This window comes from Eleutherodactylus coqui, chromosome 1 (assembly GCF_035609145.1).
Source record: "Eleutherodactylus coqui strain aEleCoq1 chromosome 1, aEleCoq1.hap1, whole genome shotgun sequence".
Classification (NCBI taxonomy): Eukaryota; Metazoa; Chordata; class Amphibia; order Anura; family Eleutherodactylidae; genus Eleutherodactylus; species Eleutherodactylus coqui.
In genome coordinates, this window is record NC_089837.1 from 403,886,943 (window position 1) to 403,906,164 (window position 19,222).

At 41.5% G+C, this 19,222-nt stretch overlaps 1 protein-coding gene across 1 annotated transcript in view; it reads left to right on the forward strand.

Moving 5' to 3' along the window:
* ABCC4 (ATP binding cassette subfamily C member 4 (PEL blood group)) overlaps positions 1-18,629 on the forward strand; it is a 250,307-nt gene extending 231,678 nt beyond the window's left edge. Inside the window, exons 30-31 of the mRNA XM_066580593.1 lie at positions 8,422-8,556; positions 13,222-18,629. Coding sequence (XP_066436690.1) covers positions 8,422-8,556; positions 13,222-13,311 — 225 coding nt within the window. The 3' untranslated portion in view covers positions 13,312-18,629. The remainder of the gene's footprint in view (positions 1-8,421; positions 8,557-13,221) is intronic.
* The last annotated feature ends 593 nt before the right edge of the window (positions 18,630-19,222 follow it).

The following is a 19,222-nucleotide window of genomic DNA, read 5'->3' on the forward strand; positions in this document are numbered from 1 at the left end:
AGTTTGTCATCCTTGCAAAAAAAGTAAGCCATTAACAACAGAAACCCTTTGAGAGCTGGCACTGTAACAGCTTTGGATCTGACAAGTAAATAATGATTGGTTTGTTATTTTATAACAATTCTTGCAGATGCTGTCATTTATTATATTCCCGGACAACCCCTTTAAGTTTTAGATACTGAAGTTTAGTTTGGGTGGCATGTGTGCACCCTGTCCATGTGATAAGCTTGCCTAAAAAGTGTAATTTTTTTGTTGTTGTTTTGCGACTGCAGTTTCTGCTTAATTTAATTTACTCAGCATTATTGATATATGCGGCTTATACACTAATACTGTCTAAAAGTTAGACAGTGTAAAATTAGAGTAGACAGTCTCAAAATGTCTCAGATTTATCATGGTGGCTCTGCTGAATAATGAATTTGTTGAATTTTAAGACTGTATAAGTTCAGACCACCTATTAGTTGTCTTAGTGTATGCCAAAAATTTGCTCCAAAATGTTGCAGCAATTCACGTCAATTTTGGTGCAATTTAGGCCATGCCTCTTTTTTGGACAAGTCGGAAAAACTGTCCAAAAGTGTCTAAAAACACATAGTAAATGTGGTGCAAAGATTATAAGATTGTTTTTTGGTGTATAGAGGACACGCAGTATAATGTCCTCTGCCTAGAGAACATTATACAGCAGTACTGAGCAGTGAAGCTGTGAGTCTAAAACTGGTGTGAGATAAAAAGAAAACGTAATAGAAGCTGTAGTCATGTCTGTGTGCATCTCTACCTGTTTCTCCCTCTAGCAGCTCCTTCCTATCTTCTCTTACTGCTCCCTTCTTCATAGGCATCTATGGGCAGTAGCTGTAATCTGATCTCTCTTTGTGAAAACTTCTGTGTACAGATTATATGAGCGCACTCAGAATAAGGGCCCGACCACAATGTCTTCTGCACCATTCGTTTCACGTATGGAGTGCAGAAGTGAGTCTCCGGACCCAAACCTGGAGGATCATATGTGTGTATGATGCTCTGATTTGGGGTCTGGAGACCCCTATGGTCAGGCCAGAACACACTTCTGTAGTCCGTACATGAAATGGAATGTGCAGAAGACAGTGTGGTCAGGCACTAAGTGATCAGTGCAGGAGGAGAAGTGACTTATAAGTGGAGAAAGAGACATTTTCTTGTAAATAATGTATTATAATTTTATTTTCACTTGATTTATAAAAAAAAGAAAAAGTTTAGTTACGCATTAATAAATTATGTCAGAATTTTGGTGCATTTTGATTTGTAAATCTCCCAGATACTACCTACAAAATAATGGCAGCACATCAACATATTTTCTTAGATCCTTATCTTGCTAATAATACTGCAGATTTAGTCTCATTTACAATTTAGTGGACTACTAATAAACACGAAAAATAGCTACAAACAGTACAATATCCTGAGCTGTGTATTTCAGGTCTCTGGGAGGAAGTTACTAAGACTGGTGTTTCAGACGTCAGTCTTAATATGATCTCCACTGAAGTAATGCCCGCCGCTTATTACATTAAGCATTGAACTAGCGCACACCTCTCCGTGCATTAAGAAATCTACGCCAACTATAATCTGACATATACTTCCACTGTATTATACACTAATCTCTGATGTCAATTATAGTAAATGTGATCAGTGCAAGAAGCAAATTCTATTCTCACTATGCCTCACCCCATCTCCCCACTTTTAAAATGTGGTGTGAAAAGGATAAAAGTTAAAAATCTGTATATGTGTGTATATATATATATATATATATATATATATATATATATATATATATATATATACATACACGGTGTGACACATTTTGTGCCTGAAAGCTATTGTAAATGGTTGAGAAATGTGCCGGACTGTATCCTAAATTCCAAATTCAATATACTACTCTGCCTGCCCCTAATAATACCACCTGTTGGATTCAGTGATTATTGATTAGCATGTAGCTCATTAAACTTTAGGGCCCCCCCACACACCAGCGTTTTTTAACGCAAATGTCACTGGGACTTTCTAATGTTAATGCATAGCGAGTTGGTGCTTTGCGATTTTTGTGCAATACGTTTTTAACAATAGAAAGGCCCATTGACAATCACGTGAAAAAAAAACGCTGCGTTAATGCAATATTAAAAAACCACAAGTGTGTGGGGGCCCTAAGGCTAACTTCACACGGGTGAGGGCGATATTGGGCCGTGAATCCCGCCCCTATATCATGCTCCCCACTATGGGAATTATCAAGGGATGCAAGGCAATTTCATGTGAAAACAGCCTTGCATTACTATGGGGATCCTTCGGAGCATCTGTCACAGCCACAGCAGAAGATTGCGGAGTTCTGCCATTGCCTTCAATGATGGCTGCGGCAGCCATCCGCAGTGCAGAGAATGGGGCTGCGATGTGAGATCACGCAGACAGATAGAACATGCTGCGATTTGTTTCTTTCATCGCATCGCGGTGCCATGTAGGAAAAATAGCTCATTTGTATGACTCCATTCATATTTGTGCATCTCGTTACGCACGATTACGCATCTCGCACGATTTTCTCGGCCTTGTGAAGCTGGCCTGAGGGTGTCCTCACACAGTGCGGGTGTGCCATGGTTCTAACTATGCATCTGAGAACCACAATGGAAAAACCGCATGTGTGTTATCACGATTTAGAGCAATTTCCCTGCTAGCTGGGTTCATAGCACACTGTGCGTGTTTTTGCCGGGCTGTTCTTGGCCACACAGCAAAAAACACGGCACAATCACCTTGTGCAAATATAATAGTGACTCTTGTCTGTGTATACCAGCAGACACCTCCACTGTAATAATTGGGCGAGAGTATGCAACAAATGATGTAGATGTTAACTGTTTGTAGGACTGCGATTTACATTGCCAATTTGCATAATGCTTTGTGTTTCAACTTTAATTTAGGTCAAAATCGGCTGCAAAACCTATTGCCATAGGAAACACACTAAGAAAGGTTTTCGGATTTTCATTAATCGACGGGTTTTGTTTGTGTTCAAAAATGTAAATGAAACAGAGACATGAATCACAGTTGTGGAATTTTACTCCCTCCCTGCCCTACAGCAGCTGTAAACAACTGGAACCCTGGCAATTACCCTTTTTCCTTACTAATCAGGTTTTAGTTACCTGCTGTTAAAATACAATTAAATGTATTTTTGTTTGCCTTAGCAGAAAATTGCCCTGATGAGAATTTAAAAGAACATCATTGAGAAGATATCAGAGGCTGATTCTGCTTGTAATGCCTGCACAAGAGTATTTGGGGTCCTTAGAACTTGACACCACTCTGTTTTAGCTAACCTTGCTTGGTATTCTAAAGCTGCTTACTACTCAACAGAATGAGCTGACCACAAGGAGGCACTATTCTGACATTGACCGTGTACATGGCATTTCTGAACCCTTTAATGGTCGGCTTATTTTAGACCCTAATGACCAACCAGTTTGGTTGTGTTTTTTAATGGCATCATTTTGGCATATATAGAATTTGCATTGTATGCCTTTTATTCTTTTTTAGTAGGTAGAAGATTTGAAAAAAAAATAGCAATTCCACTTTTTTATAATTTAATTTTTACAGTGTTCACTGCAGTATAAATGTCAGTGTAAAGTGAAAATGGATCCGCGCTCCAGGAACTGACACATTCAATCCTCCTTTTAACAAGTTTAATCCGTACCTCTTGCACAATGCGTTTCGTCCTTCTCTCAGGACTTTTTCAAGGCGAGAAGGACGAAACGCGTTGTGCAAGAGGTACGGATTAAACTTGTTAAAAGGAGGATTGAATGTGTCAGTTCCTGGAGCGCGGATCCATTTTCACTTTACACTGACATTTTTGAGCGGCTCTCTAGCTGAGAGACGGAGGATATGCGCGGCTCCCCAGCTGACTGGCCCAGCAGGACATCAGGGAACTAGAGGCACTTCATACTGAAAGACTATCCGGATAAGGGGTGTGAGTGGGGATCCCATAAATAGGATCTTCACTGAGCACCGGGTGAGTGCTATATGAAGTTATTAGTACGGCTATAATACGATAGACCTGTCTGCTCTGGAAGCGCTATCCTGATTTTTTGCACATTGTTTCACTGCAGTATAAATGACACATTAAATTAATTCATTAATAATTCTGTTACGATCGTGTGGGCAGGCAAAGCACGGGACCCACACGATCGTGACATAATGCCCCCCCACTTACAAAAGGGGATGCATTATGTTACGATCGTGTGGGCAAAGAAAGCATGGGAGCCCACACGATTGTACCCAAAGGGACTCAATATGCATACAGGTTTCACACAACTGCCCCTGTTCTACACGGGGGTTGGCAGTGCCCTACCTGAGCGGGGACATTGCCACAATAAGGGCAGCCTAGCGGTCTTCGGATCTGGGCCCTAGCTGATCCTAGGAGCCACGCACCAGAACAGGATGCATTCACATGCCACATGACAGACCCAGAATACACTGCATACAACATACAACCACTAGTAACAGATTGGAAGCTGAATATAAATACCAGGTATTAGTTGACATGTTGTACAAGATGTTGAAAGCTAGCAGGCCACTTCACGGCTCCTGGTTATACTGCTAGTCCCTACACTAACCAGGAGTCCAGCAGAACTGGACAGCGTTCACACCTCACTCTGCAACAGGACATTACACAGACTGCAGGTCACACAGCACGCTGACACAAAACTGACAGAATTTAAACGTACAAACGAATATGAACCAGATCATACTGCAAACCTCACCAGACAAGCATTCATGACTGCTCACCTTAGGGGCCATGCAGTGACTGACCAGGAGCTGGGTTTATATGTGAGCACAGATCCAGGGGATTGGCTAGCAGACAGTACCACACCCAGCCAGCTCAATCATTAACCCTGAGAGTGTGCTGCTGGAATCACAATAGTACAACATGTCTCAGCAGCACACGTAACAGTACCTCTCCTTTAAAAAAAAAGGGGCCTCTGGGCCCTTTAAGCATAACCAAAAAAAATTATGCAACTCCTCCAAACTGCGCACGTGTACAGGATTTATCTAAAAAGGACCTGACACCAAGGCAAAGATGACAAAATGGGAGAGAGTAAGGGAATAACTAAGCAGGACCACTGCGCCTTATACCAAAAGACCACCGAACAGTAGCCTGCATAGAATATGCACAATCCAGAGGGAAAGATGGCTACCCTCCCTACTGACATAGCGTGAACAGGACTTATCACTACGGGCCTGATGACAGGCTGGCGTCCGCAGCAAGAGAAGGAAGTACACCCTGGTACCTCCCGCACAGGGGTCTACAACAAATTACGTCCGCAGGGCGCACCACGCACACAAAATCAGATGGCCGGAGGCCTGTGTGCGTGCCCGGTCCTCCTTTGGTCGCGGTCGTGTGGGCCCTGTGCTTAGTTTGCCCACGCGATCGTAACAAATTCTGCAGGTCCGTACAATTTTATGTTGATTTATAAATTTATATAGGTTTTAATCAAAGATGAGCGAGCACGCTCGGATTAGGCAGTTACTCGAGTGAGCATCGCTCTTCTTGAGTAACTGCATTCTCGTCCGAGCAGGCTCGGGAGGGCAGCGGGGGGGAGAGTGAGAGAGATTTCGATCTGGGTGTGTGGCTGGTGGAGTTTGGAAGCTGACATGTTTTTAATATTCTCATGCTCAGTTACCGACTTACCGTTATTTTTATGGACTATAAAATGCACCTGACCATAGACGCACCCCAGGTTTAGACTGCAGGAAATAGGAAAAATATGTCATACTAATTTAAATGCCTTTGGGGATCTAACAAAGTGAAGGGCTGCCGTCATTAACTTAAGTGTTCTAGTACAAAAAAGGGGATTCAGGGCGCCCACCCACTGGCGTTTTTTTTTCCCCTGCGAAATTTGCAGCATTTTTTTTCTCCTGGGGTCTATGGGACTTGTAATGTTAAAATCGCGATCGCGCAAAATCGCAATTTACCGCGAATCACGGTTTTAACATTACAAGTCCCATAGACCCCTGCAGAAAAAAAATGCTGCGAATTTCGCAGGGAAAAAAAAAACGCCAGTGGGTGGGCGCCCTAAGAGTGAACAGTCAGCTCCTATTAAACCTAGTGTGTTCATTCAAACACTGATGCAAGCACATATGTTCAAATTATACACATACACAGCACTGCTGCCCGCACATTGTACATGCACACAGCACACACAGCTCTACAACATACACATTTATCTCTGCAGCATATACAGCTCTGCTACATGCACACACGTGCAGCTCTGCTACATTTATGCACACACACAGTTCTGTTGTATGCATGCATCACATAGGTCACACAGCACACCCAGCTCTACATCATTCACACATATCTCTGTAGCATATACAACTCTCCTACATAAACATATAGCTCTGCTAAATGCACACACATGAAGCTCTGCTACATATATGTACACATGCAGTTCTGCTATGTGCACACACACATCTGTAGCTGACATGTTAAACACTGCTTTTATTAACATTAAATCCCCACATACACGTGTAGCTGCTTCCTGCTCACATGGTTATGACATCTACGGTCCTGCTGCTACTGCAAGACCTTTGATAATTGGCATTGTCTGCCCCTGTGTGTACAGAGGAGGACCTGCACCCCGGTGGAGATATGTAAGTGACTTGCAGCTGGCAAGGAGAGAGAGAACTGCGCAAATGCCGTATATATGCTGCAGAGTTCTCCCGGTGATCAGGCAGCATACTATATCAGCACACTGCTGAATTATTATGGCAACGAGTCAGGGGTTTCTGGATCTATCAGACATCCCTGCCTCTGGACGATCTTATTTTTCTGAAAACTGCGTCTAATAGTCAGAAAAATATGATAACTGACTTGTATGATATTTCATGCCATGGTGAAAGCTTGTATAAAAGCCAAAACAGCTACCAGTAACATGGACTTCTTTTAGGCAAGTACAAGGGAGTGCTGGAAAGTTTTTGACTGACCCCTTTCCTGCAATGTATTCAAAATTTGTCATTGTTGCTATAAATTGTGCTTTTATGGGCTTACCTGCCAATTGTTAGATAATAGCTGTATTTTTTTCTTTTTTTTCCCCACATCTCTGTAAGAAGCATGGCAGAGAAAAATGTGAAAATTCATGTGTATAATGGAAATATTGGTTGACTAGTACCCATCATACTCAACTGTCAAGAAATGGTGTCCAACTGTCAGCAGGGTGATTTTTTACCCAAGATACTGAAAAATCTGGGAGCCCCATCACAGTGTTAACATTGGGAACAGATATGCACAGGCAGCACTCACTCCAACTCCAGCAGGGCATGCAAAGCCACGGTAACAAAAGGAATCCGGACTAAAATTCCAATAATAGAACATATAGAGCCCGCAGCATTAAAAATAGTTGCAATCGGAACGTAGTTTTATTCCTCCATTGAAAAGATAGCTGCAACGTTTCGACCTATGGTTAGGTCTTTGTCCAAGTGTTAACATCGGGAAATTGTTGAACATATTCATCACATGGTTTTGAAAAACAGATGAATCTCTCTGATAACAGTAGCTGATACACTGCAGGTATCTGGGGAACGTGTTTGGAGTATAGATTCATGCACAATTAGTTATGCACAAACTTTCAGCCAGTTGGGTGCCAAAACCAATGTTGATCGTGGCATGTGAAGTGTTCACAAAAGGAATACACTCCCTCTGTGATGTCATCATCTCTCCGCCATGTAATCATGGAGGTCCAATGTGTTGTCTAAAAAAAAATGTGAAAGTTCACGTTTGGTATCATCAAATCCATTAATGACCCGTACAATAAATCGAAGACACTTTTTGTCCTGCACACCAAAGCTATACAAAAAAACAATACGGAGCCCAAATGCTTTTTTTTCAATTTTGCCTCCCAAAAACATAATAAAAGTGATCAAAAAGCCATTTGTACTCTAAATTGAAACCATGCAAAAAACAATCATCAAATGTGTATGGCCAGCTTGTGTCTATGAAACTAAGTTGCCTGGGTTCTAGCATGCTTCCAAGTAGACTTTGCAGTATTTTATCTAACTTCTATCAGCATATAGAAGTTAGATGAAATACTGCAGCATGGGCAAACTTTATACTTAGGGGTTGAAAGTAGGCTAAATGCATACATGTATTAGATGCAGTTGTTTTACACTGCTGTATATTTCTGTCCAGCGATCACCCATGATGTGAATCAGTTAAAAGAATTTTTAATAATGCGCAACAGTTATAAAGTCATTATCCATTACCAGCATTACAGATTTCCCATAAGACCCAACAGGAAAGGGCATCTACTGCTCAAGGTCAGGGATGGATTATAATTTACGCAGGGGGAGATAGTTCATGCTATATGCTGAAAGACGAAAAAAAAACATTTTAATGCTTAGATAAAACATGCCTTGGTTAATCAGGTATCTTATTAATTAATTTAGGTGCTTGACTCAGGAAGAGTAAAAGAATATGATGAACCCTTCAACTTACTACAGAATAAAGAAAGTCTTTTCTACAAAATGGTCCAACAAGTTGGAAGAGCAGAAGCATCGTCTTTAACTGAGACAGCCAAACAGGTGAGTTTTCTGTGGAGAGAGTAAGTGTCATTGTTGTAATGTTACTTCATGATGCAGTTCACATATTTTCACTGGTCTACATCAAAATTCTCCAGTCAACAAAAAAAAGTTGTTTCCTTATGAACTTTGGTTGCTGAATATGAATTCAGGCCCATAGTTTTGAGAAATAACATTTTTTCAGTAATATTGAAAGTGCAGAAAATTCTGCTTCCGTGCAGATTTTTTTGAGAAATATATTTGGGTGGAAATTTGAAGGTAATATTAAAAAGACCCTCCGATCCTGGACAAAAAAGATGGCCCCACCACTTCTCTGACTACCTGATACACACTGTCCATTAGTATGCTTTGGTAGTATAAGGCACTACATGCTGCTCTGGCTGGCCAGCCCTGCTCATGTGGCAACACTGGCCAAACAAAACCACGTGTAGTGTCTCAGACTGATGGTGCATACTAGTGCACATTGTGCATCAAATAGAAAAAAAAAATTGTGAGACCATCTTTGTTTGTCCAGGATTGGACGGGACAAATGTCAGGCACACGATGCTCAACACTTGATCCTGTGTTTCCTTGTTCCTGTGCTCCTGCACGGGAGCTAGCAGAGCTGTCTCGCTCACAGAGCAGGCAGCAGGGTGATGGGGCAGTGCAGGAGATTTCTCTCCTCTTGCTCCCCCTCCCTTCTCCATTGAGAAAACACAGCGGCTGTTCACTACTGAACAGCCACTGTTTTAAGTGAATGATGAACGATGAGCTTCATCGCTGATCTTTTACGCTGCATAAGTGATGAGCGATGAGCTTCATCGCTCATTGTTCAGTTTATACAGCGGCCCTTCAGTAGTGAACAGCCGCTGTGTTATCTCAATGAAGAGGGGCAGGGGAGCGAGAGGAGAGAAATCTCCTGCACTGCCCTGCCCCCCTGCTGGCTGCTCCGTGAGTGAGACAGCTCTGCTAGCTCCCATTCAGGAGCACGGGAGCGAGGAAAAACAGGGGCGAGTGTCAGGCATCGTTTGCCCGCCATTCGTCCTATGTAAAAGGACCTTAAGGGGACTCTTACTTTATGTCTGTGAATTTTTATTGTATAAGATTTTCAAAAGGTATTAAGTCTAATGTCCACATATTCAGGTAAAAAAACTAAACTTTTGAACTATAACACATCTTGTTAAATGCTAGAAAAGCAGGTTTGATGTTTAATTTGATGTATTGGAAGCTAAGTTTGTGCCAACAAAAACCGAACAAACTTAAAAAAAAAAAAACTAACAAAAGGCAGCTTTATAACAAAAAGCTTTCTATTAGGTATGTGTTTTTGAAGAATTATCAGTATCTACATTTAGTATATAAAGAGCAGGAGATTGCGAATAGAATATTGAGATGGTCTCTCATTTATCAAAACGAACAGTAAGAGCGACCTTGTTGCCTGTCACTCATTGTCACAATCAGCTCTTTCAGCAGGCAGGGATTTTAGTTCCCTGCCCGCTGAAAGAACTTCAGTGCAGAGTCGGGGACAGCGGAGACAGGATGCGGCTATGCCCCGGCAGCTGAAGAAAGGTGAGGATGATTTTTTTGAAAATTTTTACACCAGTTTGGGTTATTTTTCAAGGAAGGTTTTATATTTAAAGCCCTTCCCTGAAAAACAGTTAAGTGATTGCCGGCAGCTGCATCCTCTACCGCAGCTGTCGTCTGTGACAGCGGCGGTAGGGAATTCTTTAACCCCGCGGGGATGAATAACTCCTTTGCCAGATCTGTCACATCTGTTACAGATGCAGCATGAAATTGTTTATTCCCCGCAGGGAGAAGAAAACATCTACCGCATGTGGCAGATGTGTTCTTTATCCCCGTAGGGGACACGGCAGCGGCGGCCAGGTGAGTGTGTGTGTGTGTGTGTGTGTGTGTGTGTGTGTGTATATATATATATATATATATATATATATATATATATATATATATATATATATATATATGTATTTATTTTACACTTAAGGCCCCCTGAACACGGGCGGAAATTCCGCAGCGGGATCTCCCGCAGAATTTCCGGCCATGCCCACCTGCATAGAATCGCATTAGATAACGCAATCCTAGACAGACGGTAGCGATTTTTCCTCGTGCAAAACACACACGCAAAACAAATCGCGGCATGTCCTCTTTCTGTGCGGGTCTTGCAGACGCCCGCACAGAAATGTCAGTGGTGACGGGCCGGCTCCTCTCTGCACATTCGCTGGCTGGCCGGCATTCGGCACACAGCGTGAGGAGGAGACCTTGGGAGTGGGTGAGCTGCAGCGCTGTGCAGGGGCATGGGTTCGTATCCGACCCAGCCGTCTGCAGGCGGCCTAAAGGGATGATATTCAGGGAAGAGCTTATTTTTAAAGCTCTTCCCTGAAAATCACTTCAGGGGTGCCGGCAGACCATTGCCTTTAACGGCAGCAGCCGTGGCTCAATTGAAGGCAGTGCGTGCAGGACCTATGGTGCACGCATGTCCTATCTTTACAGGCGCACGTGATTTTCGGTTTCCTAAAAAAGAGCAGCATGTATGATCTTGGTGTGTATTATGCACCGAAACTGCCAATTTAAATCTATGGATACGCAGGAAACCTTTTTCCATGCGTTAATACGCTGCATATTTACGACTGCTGATAGGCAGAAGCACACAAGAAATCAGCATGTTTCGGGCCATGAGTGTGCAGTGTATTCACAGACCAAAATATGCAATACGGCCATGTGAACAAGCCCTTAATGTTATATTCATTGTGGTAATAAAAGATAAATATTTCTTTCTGAGAGGGTTCAATCAGTAATGGAAATCACAAATAAATTGAACGTAAATTTGATTTCTTGGTTGAGATTGTTTTTCACAGACGTCACAATCTCTCCAAATCGATGGGTGATAGAACAATTCTGCTTTGAGATTCAGATTTGGCACCCTCAAACCTATACGGCTATGGCATAACTTCCAGAGGGGGGCAAAAAAGAAATGATTTTTGGCAGACCAGTGTAATTTAAGTTGCTTATCAAACCTAAAGGAACACTCCATAGACACATACATGCATAATTTCACCTGCAGTTAGAGATTCATTTACAGGTTAATGCGAAAATGGAAAAGATTTAATTTAGTGAGGAGTAAGGGAATAAAACCAAAATGCCCATTGCCTTGATCCTCCCTCATATCAGTTCCAACATTCCTTTCTCACTATAGAAGCTAATATCTACCAAGTTCTGCTGTGATCGTCACACTAGAAATGACCCTCTTTCCAGGTAAAATCCTGCCTCCATATCTTGTCATGCTCAGAATGACTCCGCGGACCAACGGCAAGTGTAGTATTGTCAGTTTTACGGTGAATGGATACATGTGTATACCCTGTCAGTTCAGCAAGTGAATATTAAATTGACTTTTCAGCCCTGAAGCTAAATAGCTGGGTCCCCCTGCAATAAGCCAATGCATCTCAATTTTGCCCATGTTTAATGCATTATGCAAGCTTTAGGCAAAACGAGGCTGCGGAGTTTAGTCGCTCCATAGTGAGGCCATTTCTATCGCTATTCAGCAGCCTAAAATGTAAACTTTAAAGGACGGAGAGAAATCATATTAGACCATGCACGGAAAAGCTCATTATTGTCCAACAAACAGACGTTTACGGCACTGGGGCTATATGTATATTGTAAACACCTTTAAAAGACACTGCACATTTATTTGGGGGCCGACTCGTGACAGATGTCAGCATTTGAAGATTGCATTTGCTTTTTGAAAGGGCTCCACGAAAACTTTTCACATTCATCGGTGAAGGGAAAAAAAAAATTGCATTTGAAGTCCCTTTTCTCCGGCATACACAGTGGCAGATAAGAGCACACAAGTCTTGACATAATTTCATTTTGTTATGCGCATCTGTCAAAGAACAGAGATACCATACAGCTCCTAAAAACTGCCGATTGTGTAACAGTGAAACTTGACAGCATTTCATTCCTTTTATATTCTGATTATACATTTATCAGGGAACCTGTATCTCTTCTAGTTCAGCTGGAATCGCAGGGATTGAAGCGCTGAAAGGCATGCTGAAGAAAAAAAATAAAAATCTTCTATTACTTGGGATCATCTTGCGTTTTAAAGAAGTTGCTTGGTTGAGGCTTTGTCAGAGCCTTAGCCTTCCATTCCATTATTGTGGTGTACTATCCATAGATCACATTTCTATGGGCCATGTAACTGCTTTTGGTACAAATTAAACACTCCGATATTTCAAATATATGTACCTTGAAGTTTCAATGCTTGTCAATCATAGTTTGTAAAATATAGGGATTATAAGCTGATATTAACATCCAAATCCATTGTGTTTTGGTTTTATGTGTGAAAATGAGAAACCTTTTTGCTGACGCTGGGTTCCACACGCTTTTGTCACCCTGTTTTAATTTATCTCCGTGTTTTCAGTGCACAAAGTGACTGAAGCCTTATCAGGATAATGTGAGCGTGGTGGCATCAATGCTCCATGGGATAACAGGCGTTCTATCATTTTGGCTTATTGGCAATTAATTCGGACCATTGTTCAGATGATGTATTGGTGACTTGGCTGATTGCTGCAAAGATTAAATTGTTTGTTTTACTCAGACAGTTGCTTCGATATATATATATTTTTTTTTTACTATACTTTTCAGCTTTACTCACTCATACGATATATTCTTTTGTTTTAGGTGTATCTGAACAGACTGCAAGAAGCAAACAAGCCGCAGACATCCAGGGACCCATCCGAACCATTTATTATTTTTGAAACTGCTCTTTGACATTGTGCAGGTTTATTCCGATGTACTTTCACAAGTAGCCTTCCGGCAGCCGGTGTGCTCTGCCAGGTTTCTCAATCAGTCCTCAGGCTGTCTTTAACGTGCCAGCAGTTTTCTTGCATTCATATCTATGGTAAAGTAGTGCTATCTGAAATCATTAGATTGGGAGGTAAGGTTGACATTGTGATACTGTAACTGATAGTATCACTTCTTGGCTCATGCCCTCTGTTTAATAGAAGGGGAACATGCGTGTCAACAGAAAACATACAAAACGGCACAGCTTTGTTTTCCTTTAATTGTACTTGGCAGCATTTCCATCCACCCAAGATCATCAATGGGGTAGCCAAATTTGTCCTTAGCTGCTGTAGAGCCAACCATTCACATAGGAATGGAAAGGCATGCCATACTGAATTCCTGTGTAGAGTTGCTTCTGTTTGGAAGAGGCTTTTATATGTAGGCATTATATGTGATGAAGCACAATCAAAAGAAACAGAAGAATCTAAGTTTCAATTGAAGGATCTCCATTTAAGAAGCACTATACAATTAGATAGTAATCTTTGGTACACCGACCTGTAAGCTTAAAGGGATTTTGCCACTTTTAAAAATTTAAACAGCTTGGAATGGCATAAAAGATGACAAAAGAGACAATACTCACTCCTCTTCCATTCCCTGGCAAACAGCTGAGCAGCACCCAGGACCTCACGGTACGCACGTCGGGCGGAAGTCAGGTGACCGCCGCAGCCAATCAGAGGCCAGAGGTTTACCGCCAATTCTAATAGCATCAGCACTCACATCCTGGGCACCATGATACCAAGATTTCAGGATGATGATCCTACGGCCTCTGCTTGGATACAGCTGCCACTTGATTTTTGCCAGACATACATACCAGGATGGTCGCTGGAGGCACTCAGCGGTTTCCTGGGGAGCTGAAGATGGGATAAGAAAAAATTGGCATCTTTTTTCCAGTAATAGTGCCACATTTGTTCACAGGTTGTGTTTGGTATTGCAGCTCAGGCTCATTCACCTTTATTGAGTTGGGATGCAATGCGAGATACAACCCATGGACACATATGATGCTGTATTTGGGAAAAAGCAGCAATTTTTTTTCTTATCCTTGATAATCTCTTTACTTAAAGCAGGCAAAAATTGTCCATTCAGGTATCCAGGAAAGTGCATGTGCAGCTCCTCAGGTAATTCCTCGGACTTTCTTTCAGGTTTTTTTTCCAAGTACAAACAGGAATGTCAGTGTTCCCAGTGCTTTGTCTGAAACATAGAATGGTAGAGTTAGAAGGGACCTCCAGGGTCATCAGGTCCAACGCCCTGCTCAGTACAGGATTCACTAAATCATCCCAGACAGTTATTTGTCCAGCCTTTGTTTAAACACTACCATTGAAGGAGAACTCCCCACCTCCCGTGGTAACCTGTTCCACACACTGATCACTCTCACTGTCAGAAAGTTTTTTCTAATATCTAATCTGTGTCTCCTCCCTTTCAGTTTTATCCCATTGCTTTTAGTTTTACCTTGTGCAGATGAGAATAGGGCTGATCCCTCTGCAGTGTGACAGCCCTTCAGATATTTATAGACTGCTATTAAGTCTCCTGTCAGCCTTTTTTGTTTTGCAAGTCAAACATTCCCAGGTCCTTTCACTGTTCTTCATTGTACTTGGTTTGCAGACCGCTCACCATCTTGGTAACTATTCTCTGAACTTGCTTCAGTTTGTCAATGTCTTTTAGCCCAGAACAGGACACAGTCAGACTTCACCTGGAATACCAAGGAAGAGTAGAAGGGAATAATTATCTCATGTGATCTTTTTCTTGTAGAACTTTGCATTTCTCTTTGTTAAATAACATTCTGTTAGTCACTGTCCACTGTTCAAGCTTGTCTATATCTTTTTGAATCCATTCTCTCTCTTCTCTAGTGTTAGCTATCCCTCCTAGCTTTGTGTTGTCCGCAAATTTGATAAATTTTCCCTCAATTCCCTCCTCTAGATCATTTATAAAAATGTTGAACAACAGTGGGCCCAGGCACACAGCCTCGTGGTACCCCACTTGATACATTCTTCCATTTGGATGTGTAGCCATTTATGACCACTCTTTGAGTAGGATCACTCAGTCAGTTATGAATCCATCTAACAGTTGCCTTACCAATCCCATATTTGGTCATTTTTTCAATAAGGATAGTATGAGATATTTTGTCAAATGCTTTACTAAAGTCAAGATGTACTATATCTACCACATTTCCCTGATCAACCCAGTCGGTGATTCTGTCATAGAAGGAAATTAGATTAACCTGGCATGACTTAATTTTACAAACCCATGCTGGCTCTGCTCAAAAGATAAAGTTGTCATCAAGAGCGGATAAAAAGTTGTTTGACTCATTATGTTTGCCTCATCAAGATTCTCCAAAAAATGTCTGGATAGTTAAAATCTCCCATGATCACTGTGTCGCAGTTTTTTGAGAACTTGGCCATCTGATGAAGAAAGAGTTTATCCATATCTCCTGCTTGTCCAGATGGCCTATAGTAAATGCCTGTAATGGTGAACATTCTGTTGTTCTCTCCTTGTATTCTTACCCAAACAGTTTCTGCAGAACTCCCATACTCTGAAGCTTGAATCTCTGTGGAGATGTATGCTTTCCTAACATACAATACACTACCTCCTTTCCTTTTATTAAGGCTGTTTCTTATAAATAAGTTGTAGCCGTCAAGCCTTGTATTCCAATCATGTGTATTATCCCACCGAGTTTCCGTGATGCCTATGGCATCATATTTCTCTTCCTGTGTTAGGAGCTCCAATTCCCCTTGTTTGTTTCCCATGCTTTGTGCGTTTATGTGAAAACATTTTAGTTTGTGATCGGTGTCTCTTGCTCCTCTACTTGCCTTCTGAATTTTTTGTCTTTGTTCTTTCTTTCCTCTTCTAATAGCAAAGTTCTTAAATGTATTAATTAGCTGTAGATTTTTTTCCTGCCCTTTAACTTACCTTAGCATATGGTTCTAATTTAAAGCTCTACTGATGAGTGTAGCAAGGTGCCTGCCAAATATGTGCTTTCGTAGGGTGCAAGATGTCTTTAACAAGGAGTCCATCATATAAGTAATTCACTGCATTTAAGCGTGCCTTTAACGCTCTGGAAACAGACAGTGTCGATGTTTACCCTGATTTTCTTATCCTGACTTGTATTGTAACATATAATAACCCCATCACTGTGCAAATGACTGAAGTGCCGACTACCAAACATGCTTCCATCATAATCTCTTTCTCTTTCATGCTGTATTTTAAGCAACAATCAGTTAAATGCTATTAATGCAATTAGTATTCATGGTTCTTAGAGTTTCCTTCATTAATGCCAATTTCTATTCATAATAGTCTGCAATTAAGATGCACACTCGAAAGACACTAGAAAATGTGGGCATTTAATCTATGTGGATGTCATTCATCCTTGTTATGCATATATGTGTTTAGCAGTTGATTGTTTCCATTTGTTGCACACTACAGTGGTTACATGTTGGCTTCTTTGATTGCAGAAAAACGTTTGTTTTATGTTTTTCTTGTGTGTTTCTAATTTATGATTTAACTAAAGGGATCCCATTCTTTTCTTAGATGTCGCATCAGTTTTTTCCATTACAAAAGAAATATATATAATTTATTTGAAAGTTGTGTTTCTCAGTGTTGACATTCTAGATGGTGTCACACTAAACAGTTCAAAATGTCACATGTAAATACAAAAAAGGGCAGTGAAAACTGTCCATAGTAGAGAAAAAAGAGGTGGTCCAAACATCTAGTCATCTGTTTCGGCTATGCAAAAAAAATTAATATGAGGATCTTGGCACTGACACACTTTGCCCCAACTATGCAAGTCCACTTACCACATTATGATAATGTATTTTATGTGGGTTTCTAGGAACACACAGCAAATAATGCTGCTACACAACAGCTGCCGTAGGACCAGTGCAAACTGCCACCAGGCTTATGGCCCTTTGACCCAGGGATACTCGCTTCTGTGCTTCTATGCAGGAGCGGTGATCACTCAGTGAATGGAGGTGGAGTGGGCTGGAGATTGTTTCAGCCCATCTGTCATCGGTCACAGTAAACAGGCAGTCATTCACTGACGAAAGGCAGCCTGTTCACACAGGCCAATCGTCTTTTGATTTTTATGTATGCATGATCCGAACAACGAACAAATTATAATCTGCCGTTCAGATCATATAGGCGTTTACACTATTTGATTATCATTCAGATTCCTGCCATCCTGTGAGAATTTGAACAATAATCGTTGAGTGTAAAAGGGCCCTTGGTCTAATTGGCTACAGAACAGAAGCGATCAATCATGTGTCTTTTTACATGTCTCATGGCACAAACATTATACACTGCACTAATATAAAGAATGTATCCAGTAAATTATTCAGTATAATTTAACTATTTTGTGAATGTCCACCTAAGATTGTTGAACTCTCTAGTATATTTTAGATATAACCTAGAACTTAGCCATATCATGACTAGCTTCTTTCCAAACGGTTGTGATACATTTATTGAAGTAAAGCATATTTAAATAATATTTCATATTTTTTACTCTATTGCATTTTAATATAGTCAATTGTAGGTAGAAGCTTTCTAAACTTAACTTAAAATGAAATTACTACCAAGTATTAAAGTGGTTGGCTGGTTTAGAAAACCCATTTTCAAATAGCTTATTAGGGAATTCTTTATTACGAAGGGGTCTCCTTAAAAAGGGCCATTTACAAAGGATGATTATTGCTCAAAATTCATTCAGACTAACAAATTTAAACAATAATCGTCCAGTGTAAATACAAAAAAAATTGTTTTCTATTCTTCACTATTTGTTATCGTTGACTTACGGTCAGATCTAAAACCATCTCTGGATTGCGGGCTTGTCGTTCTGTGAAAACGCTCCCTGCTCAGCGCTTCACATAGAATCTGAAGCGCTGAGCTAGAAGCCCAGGATCCAGTGATAAAGTCTGTCAGTCTAAACATTCTGCACAAGTGCTAGCAACCTTAGCGGGGACATCCGTGCTTGTGCAGCCGTTTACCTGACTTTCGGCCCATGTACCGTATATACCGGCGTATAAGACGACTTTTGAACCCCGAAAAATCTGCTCTGAAGTCGGGGGTCGTCTTATACGCCGGTAATACCAAAAAAAAAGTGTAAAAAAAAAAATCATTACTCACCTCCCCCGGCGTTCTGTCGCGCTCCGGCAGGATGTCGCTCGCTCCTCGTCCCCGGCGCAGCATTGCTTTCTGAATGCGGGGCTTGAAATCCCCGCCTCCAGAAAGCTAATACACACGCCGTCAGCCAGTTACAGCCATTCAATGACAGCATTGAATGACTGTGATTGGCTGAAGGCGCACGTGTGTTAGCAATCACACCCATTCAATGATGTCATTGAATAGTGTGATTGGCTGAAGCCACGTGTGTTTTAGCCAATCACAGCCATTCAATGATGTCATTGAATGGCTGTAACTGGCTGACGGCGTGTGTATTAGCTTTCTGGAGGCGGGGATTTCAAGCCCCGCATTCAGAAAGCAATGCTGCGCCGGGGACGAGGAGCGAGCGACATCCTGCCGGAGCGCGACAGAACGCCGGGGGAGGTGAGTAATGATTTTTTTTTTTCTCCACTGTATTACCGGCGTATAAGGTGAAAGTTGGGGGGTCGTCTTATACGCCCCGTCGCCTTATACGCCGGTATATACGGTAAATGGGACATACATTTCCTCACAGATTACAGCTGATCACTGGGTGACCTACTGGCAGAATTGCATATGATCAGCTTCTTGTCCGAGACTGTTTGACAAAAAGTGGACAACCCCTTTCATTTATCTACAAGTGAGTGTATCTTGGACATTGAACAGTTTATGGTTTGGGCCATAAGGGTTTACAGACCCATTGCAACAGGTTGAT